This window comes from Argopecten irradians, unplaced genomic scaffold (genome assembly GCF_041381155.1).
Source record: "Argopecten irradians isolate NY unplaced genomic scaffold, Ai_NY scaffold_0405, whole genome shotgun sequence".
Lineage (NCBI taxonomy): Eukaryota > Metazoa > Mollusca > Bivalvia > Pectinida > Pectinidae > Argopecten > Argopecten irradians.
The window spans coordinates 25,328-32,801 of NW_027187872.1; the positions used below are offsets into that span (position 1 = coordinate 25,328).

Consider the following 7,474-nt stretch of genomic DNA (forward strand, 5'->3'; position numbering starts at 1 on the left):
TTCGAAATTTGACTATCATAAACATTACCTTTGTTATAAGCCAAACATTTTTGAAACATTATGTGATAGTCTTGAATAGCATTAATTAGAGAATTTAAATTTAAAGATTTGTGAAGACAACGCATTTTATATATATAGTGTTTCACTATAATGAGTATTTCATTATCAATTCTACTATTTACATTTTGAAGGAGAAGTCCAAAAAGGAAAGATTCTTTATTGAAACTAAAAGAAATAAAAAGAGTGTCTAAAAGAGTTTCAAGACTCACAAGAAGTTCTTATTTACAATGTCAATAAAGATATTACAATAATATATATGTAAAACGCAAGCCTATACATTTTCAAATGTATTTAGGGGCCGCCGCCGTCATAATTACCGGGCGTTAGTTGACTTACCATATAATGGTGTTAGAATTTATACGAGTTACCTCCCTTGTACCACAAAAAATCTAATTCCGACATAGGTATCCTTGAGTTGTAGACAGAAAATAAAAAATAAAAAATAATAACAGAAAAAAAACAGAAATTCTTGTTCGAGAACAAAATGACTGATTATAAATTTGTGAATTTTCTCCCGATTTTTTTTATGCCGCCAAGACAAGACAAGATAAAATAAAGAGAAAATAAAGATAAATAAGATAAAAATAAGATAAATAAATAAAAAAGAGATTTGTAAATCATTTAAATAGTTTATGAATTGCTTAAACATCGCCTTTAATTTTTTAATATATTTTAATTTAATTTTATTTTTATCCAAAGTGAAATACATGGTTTCATCTCTACAGGAAACAAAAGAAATAAACCCAAACAGCTCTGCTAAATTGTCAAATCGTCGTGTTTTTTTTAGTTTTTTTTTTTTTTAATTTTTTAATTACTGCTATAAACATAAAATTTGAATAATTGTAGGAGAAAAAATATATTCATTTTTTTTAAAATATTCAGCTATGAACAAACGTGCCTATCGAACGGACCCGTGTGTACACTCGGACGTCGTCGAGGACACCCCTAGAGGCCCAGCTCGAAGTCGTTCGGTAAAATCGGGACCAAAACTCGACAATGGATCGATTGTCCTCTGGAAAATACTTTATTTTATTTGTTTATGTATATATAATTGTTTAATATGGTTTGTGATGATTATTTGTGTATACTTACTAGTGTGAATGATATCATATTTATTTAGAAAACACTCCCAGAAGATGGTCATACAAAGGGTTGTTTACTGTTCCCCTCCTTTTCGCCAAGTCTAAAACAGATTCCCTCTCCCCGTCCAGTATAGTTTTAATGTCGTACTTCTGTTTTAATGTTTCCGTGTGTTTCCTTACATACCTCTCACACTCAATAAACATGTCTACATCTGTTGTATATCTAGCTATATAATGTAGACAATGACGGCCGTACCTATCTCTACACGCCGTCATGGCGGGGTAAGACCTACAAATATACAAACACAAATCCTTTTGTCCCCACACACAACTCAGATGTAACACAGTCTCCCCGTCACGGTCCACTAACTTACACATGTACTGACTACACTCACAATCTATATGTACCAAAGAACCGTCTACTCTCAGACATTGGTGTCTACACAAACATTTAAGTACAGTTTTTTCTACTGTCTGGAACATAGAACAGTTTCCTGTCACCGCCGCCACATGGAGCGGTGTTTGTCCCAACACATCAGTACCATGTACGAGGTCAGGGTAATCTTTACACAAGTCTGCTACTATAGATTCTCTCTATTACACACACACGCCACATGTAGGACATTCCTACCGAACACATCCCTCCCTGTAGGAGTGACACCATACTGTCGTACTGTATTGTACAGGTCCATACTCCCTCCCACCCCACATCTAACATTGTGTCCTCGTCAGGTTTGCCCCGACACTGAGCAGATACATAACACACTCTGATGATCCAGACTTACATGCTTTATTTAACAATTCTGTTCATCTCATCATTCAAGTAAACAACAATTTCCTAGATCTCCTCACCAAACTCGACTCTTGTAATCAATCTCACAATCTGTGTCCTTGTCAGTTTGACCCGACACTGAGCAGTAACACACTCTGATGATCCAGAACATGCTTTTTAACAATTTCTGTTTCCTCTCATCATTCAAGTAAACAACAATTTCCTTGAGTATATCTAGATCCCTCACCACGCCCTCGACCTCTTGTAATCAATCTCCACCAATCTGTGTGTTTGTCAGGTTTGGCCCCGACACTGAGCAGATACATAACACACTCTGATGATCCAGACTCACATGCTTTATTTAACAATTTCTGTTTCATCTCATCATTCAAGTAAACAACAATTTCCTTGAGTATATCTAGATCTCCCTCACCAAACCCTCGACCTCTTGTAATCAATCTCCACCAATCTGTGTCCTCGTCAGGTTTCACACCATTTTTCAATAGATACAAAGCTAATTGAACTGATCCAGACAAACATGCTTTATTCAATATGTCAACTTTATTAGCCTTTTTCTCATTCAAATACTTGTCAAACATCTCAACAAATACAGGATCTTTCCACACATCTAGAGAGCCAATCACAGTATCATAATCATACCTCTTCACACTCTCAAACTCTGGGAGCAAACGTTCACACAAATCATTGTAATGACCAGGTGATATGACAACCATGTCTGTAGATGTTTTTACAGTTGTTAGATAACTGAGTGCTTTTCTTGGACAATGTTTTATGTAGCCAACAGGTGTTTTCTTTCCATACAACAGAGCTACTGTGACATATATAGAATCATGATCAAATCTGTACACTTCCTCACCAGACCTATATTTAACCTTCCTTACCAAAAATCCTAATAGCTTATCTAAACTCTCTCTTACAAAATCTACTTTCTCCACATACTCCCTTTTTGTCCTATCTTGACATTGAACCAGTTTAATCCCAAATGCTTGTTCTAACAGTGTTTTGTTTACTTTGTCCCCATTTGGGTCTAAATCATTTACTTTTATTTTCCCATCATTGAGGAAGAGAAACAGAATGGCAGAACATTCTGGTAATTTTGACAGAGCATCTATGAAAAATTTAATTGGGTTTTCAAAAAAGTCAGTCCTCATTTTCTGCAGTTCAACAGACTTGCAGAAAAGGTGGCAACATTGTGGGAATCCAATATGCAATTTACAACCTAGAATTTTTGTTATCTCTTTCTCATCCCATGAAAAGATTTTTGGTGTGTAAATTGCTAATAGTTGTTGTTTTTCTTCTTTTATCTGGTACTTATCTGAGCTCAGATCTACAATATTTTCTTCTGTAAAAACTGTCTCTAGAGACTGTTCTGTCAAAGCATTAAATATTTCATTTCGAATAGTAATAAGTAAGATATTTGTCTGGTTTTGTTTATCAACAAAAAGTGTTTCTACATGCTTCAGCCTTTTGTTCCACTCTCCCTCATCTGATTTACTAATATCTTTCTGTCCGAATATGTCATCAATAATACAAACAAGATTAGAATTTGGAGCCAGTAAATCCAATTTCTTAATTTTATGAAGCTGAAGTGGTTTTCTGCTCTGCTGCTCCTCTGTTAACGAGTGTAGCAGTTGGAATGCGGCAGAGGTTTTCCCGTCTCCTGTGTTCCCCTTGATCACTAAAACTCTGTTCATTCGGAGCTTGGCTTGAGCATCATGGAAGGCTGTGGTTTCTAGAAATGGCTTTTCTTTTTCCGTTCTGATCCTGTTAATAGTTGTTTCTGTATAAAATAGAAAACAGTTGCTTTTGTGTATTATATGTGTATTTTCAATATTCCATTATATATAATATTATTACTACCACTGTCGTAATGACCTCCACTGGACTATGTCAAGAACTGAAGACGGTCTAGGAAAAAACCTGACCAATCACATGTATGCATATATTTCCTTGGCAGAATTTGCAGAGAGCAATGCCTAACCTCACAGTGTACCGTTATTTGATTCTTTTGACGTACATTTTGTACATTAAAGGACCAAACTACCAGCGCATCTGTTGTAACACACAGAGTCTTCAGTTTTTCTTTGACAAAGTCCAGGGCATCCTCGATATTCCAGGGGTTCCGATCACTTACGATCTCTACACCCCTGGACTATCTCATAGTAAAACTGGAGGAGAACAGGTAATTTTGTGGTTTGATGTACATCAAAGAGTCGTATAACGGTCACTGTGGTTGACTGCATGGTTTTAGGGCGATCTGTATTATGAAAGGAAATCTTTAACTGTGATGAAATGTTTTTGCTTATTTACATCGATTGATCGAAATGAAAACCTACGACCAGGGGTGGATATAGAAGTGATAATGAAAACCTACGACCAAGTGTGCAAGGCGTGTAGGATTGAGGGACAGTATGACCACCCGATCAGACAGGTAATACAGATTTTCACTCCATGCAGGAGATGGAACCCCGCCGGCTTGGTGATAGACGAGTGACCATTACACCACCTCATCACTGTTGATCAGATTGACATACATCATAAAGACCTTATTGTTGTGTCAAGGGTGTGTATAAGTCTAGGTAGTGGATATAATCATGTTGAGATGACTCACCTATCATTGGTTTAAGTTCAGGAGGGATTTCTACAAAATAAAAAAAATAATATATTATAGTTGCACAACAGAGACAATACAATGAAACAAAAGATCCCAGAAGAATCCTAGCACCCACCATAGAATGATCTGTGTCAGTCAATGTAAAGAAGGATATCTGATTTTCCCTTCTTGTCCCTTTTCATTGAACAAATATAAATCTACATAAACTAAAGCTCGAAATAAATTCTGCATAACAACAAGACACTTCCATTGTTAAATTCAATATGGCCTCTGTCCGCCATGATGTGAATCGGATTTGTTCAAAACTGATGGACCAAACGGGCCCTACAAGTTTTATTTGATGATTCTCTCTTAAGTACATTTTGTGGAAGTGTTATTAATGCAATTTAAATGAAAATGCAATATAAAACTATCACAAATCAGAGATGACTGTCTGTCAGCCATATTTATTGTCTAACCGGTTCTATTAAAATGTAATTTACATAACTAGGTGCCCAAGATGATTGCAATTTGAGACGGAGACTTAGGTACTATCTGTGAAAACGTTGTAACAAACTTGAACTACCTAAATCCAAGATGGCTGCCTGTCGGCCATCCCTATGACCAATCTCTCTCAAAATGCACAACTATGGTCCTAGGAAACCAATGCTTGACATTTGATAAATATTCATTGACTATTGTGTGAGAAATTGCGTCAACAAACTTCAACTATCAAAATTCAATATAGCTGCTTGTGACTTGTCCAACTTGTCCATAAAATGAATATGCACTTGTTCTAATATGCACAACAAGTGCCCAAGAAGTTGTTTATATGAAAACAGCCAAATTGACCCACATGGCCCCTACCCCTCAGATTGAGGGGAGGGTTGATGGACGGAAGGACTGATGGCATTGGTCGAGGCCAGACACCATGACATTGAACAAACCGTTGTCCTTCGGACCATGTAAGCTAAACACCCACAGGTACAATAAATAATAACAATGCTATTTTGCCTTAATTAATTCATGATTGTCCTTTGGTAGCCATGTTTCATCTCAACTGACCTAATACTTTGTGTAAGATAAACTATATTTGTCAACATACCAGATTCCTAAACTAACTAAGAGATCCCAGAGGGATCTTGTCGCCCACACCAAAGAATTTTCTATGCCTGACAATGGAAAGAGGGATCTTTTCTCTGCTTTTCAAACTTTGACTACATACTGAATACTGATAAAATTTGAGACAGTTCGCTTCAGTAGTTTCTGCGAAATAGCGGTAACAAACTTCAACTAACAAAATCCAAGATGGCAGCCTGTCGGCCATCTTGTTCACAGATCGGTCCCAAAATGCAATATGCACAACTAGTGTTCAGGGGAATTAACCTACATATAAAAATATGAGACAGATCCTTTCAGTACTTTCTAAGAAATAGCAGTAACATATTTCAACTATCAAAATAAAAAATGGCGGCCTGTCGGCCATCTTGTTCACCTATCTGTCCTAAAATGCAAATGCACAACTAAGGACCTAGGGAAACCTGCACATGAAACGTGAGACAGATCCCTTCATTACTTTCTGAGAAATAGCAGTAACAAACTTCAATTATCAAAATCCAAGATGGCAACCTATCGGCCATCTTGTTCACAGGTTGGTCCCAAAAACAAAAATGCAATATGCAAAACTAAGGCCCTAGAAGAACATGAATATTGAATTTGATACAGATAGCTTAAGTACTTTTTGAGAAATAGCAGTAACAAACAAAAGGCCCTAGAGAAACCTACACAAATGGTCAACGTATACATTTATTACTATATGTACGTTAAAGTAGAGAAAAGCGGTAAAATAAAAATACCGCTAAAACAGTACTAGCAAAGTAGCAAACTTTGAATCCCTGTAATCTCCATTTTCATCTTTTGATTGTAACCTGTTATAAATATCTTCACTGACAATATGTTTTACCTTTCATTTCTTCAATGTCCCTCGCAATTGATTCTTGCTTTGCTCTCACTGCTTTCTGTTCATCTGTCACAGGAAAAGAACAAAATAAATTAAAAACGACTGTACATTAAGTTATCTTTACAGTTTTAAAATGTTTTGGATTGTAGTAGTTTAACGTCCTATTAACAGCCAGGATCATGTGCGTGCCAGGTTTGTTGGTGGAGGAAAGTCGGAGTTCCCGGAAAAAAAACCCACCGACAGCGGTCAGTTCCTGGCAACTGCAATCAAATTTTCTTTATGTGAAATGCCAAAGCGGTAAAGTAAGAATACCACTAAAACATGACTAGCAAAGTTGCAAATTTTGAATCCATGTAATCTCCATTTTCATTTTTTGATTGTAACCTGTTATGGATATCTTCACTGACAATATGTTTTACCTTTCATTTCTTTCATGTCCCTCGCCATTGATTCTTGATTTGCTGCCATGAAAAGAACAAAATAAAGAAATTGTACATTAAATCCTGTTTACAGTATCAACACAATACTATAACATACAAGAGACCAAATGAGCTAAAAAGCTCACCATTTCTTTTACCACAATTAAGTCATTTTATCCTTCAGTAGAAGACATCTATCTAACAACCAAAACCTTAAAAGTAGGCCCGAGTCATTCGAGTGAATTGGAAATGCTTCATCTAGCATGTACATGCCCACTATCTAAGGTTAGTACTTTAGGCAGTAATTCATATTTGCCCTCTTCGATCTTGATTAAAGGTTAGGTCATTCATTTAACAAAGTGCTAGCACTAGACGTCAGCATGCCACAATGTACAGGCCCGTTATCAGGTATCTAGGTCTCTAATATATTGACAAGTCGTTAATACCATGTGACCTTGGCCAGGGTCATTCGTTTGAACATGCTAATTATATAAGTAGGCCTAAATACAAGCAAAAAACTATTCTATGATAAGGTCTCAGGGCTAAGAAGTCATTCAAAGATTTTAG

General features: G+C 36.3%; 1 protein-coding gene and 1 pseudogene across 1 annotated transcript; both read right to left on the minus strand.

Annotated features, from left to right (window-relative positions):
- Nucleotides 1-826: 826 nt before the first annotated feature.
- LOC138312640 (ankyrin repeat domain-containing protein 27-like) lies at nt 827-1,914 on the minus strand (annotated as a pseudogene).
- A 196-nt stretch (nt 1,915-2,110) lies between these two features.
- LOC138312639 (uncharacterized) lies at nt 2,111-7,201 on the minus strand. The gene is made up of 4 exons (XM_069253433.1): nt 6,908-7,201; nt 6,492-6,554; nt 4,547-4,576; nt 2,111-3,715 (listed from the first exon to the last, which is right to left on the minus strand). The coding sequence occupies exons 1-4, from the start codon at nt 6,954-6,956 to the stop codon at nt 2,115-2,117; spliced, it is 1,743 nt and encodes a 580-aa protein (XP_069109534.1). The 5' UTR covers nt 6,957-7,201; the 3' UTR covers nt 2,111-2,114.
- Nucleotides 7,202-7,474: the final 273 nt, after the last annotated feature.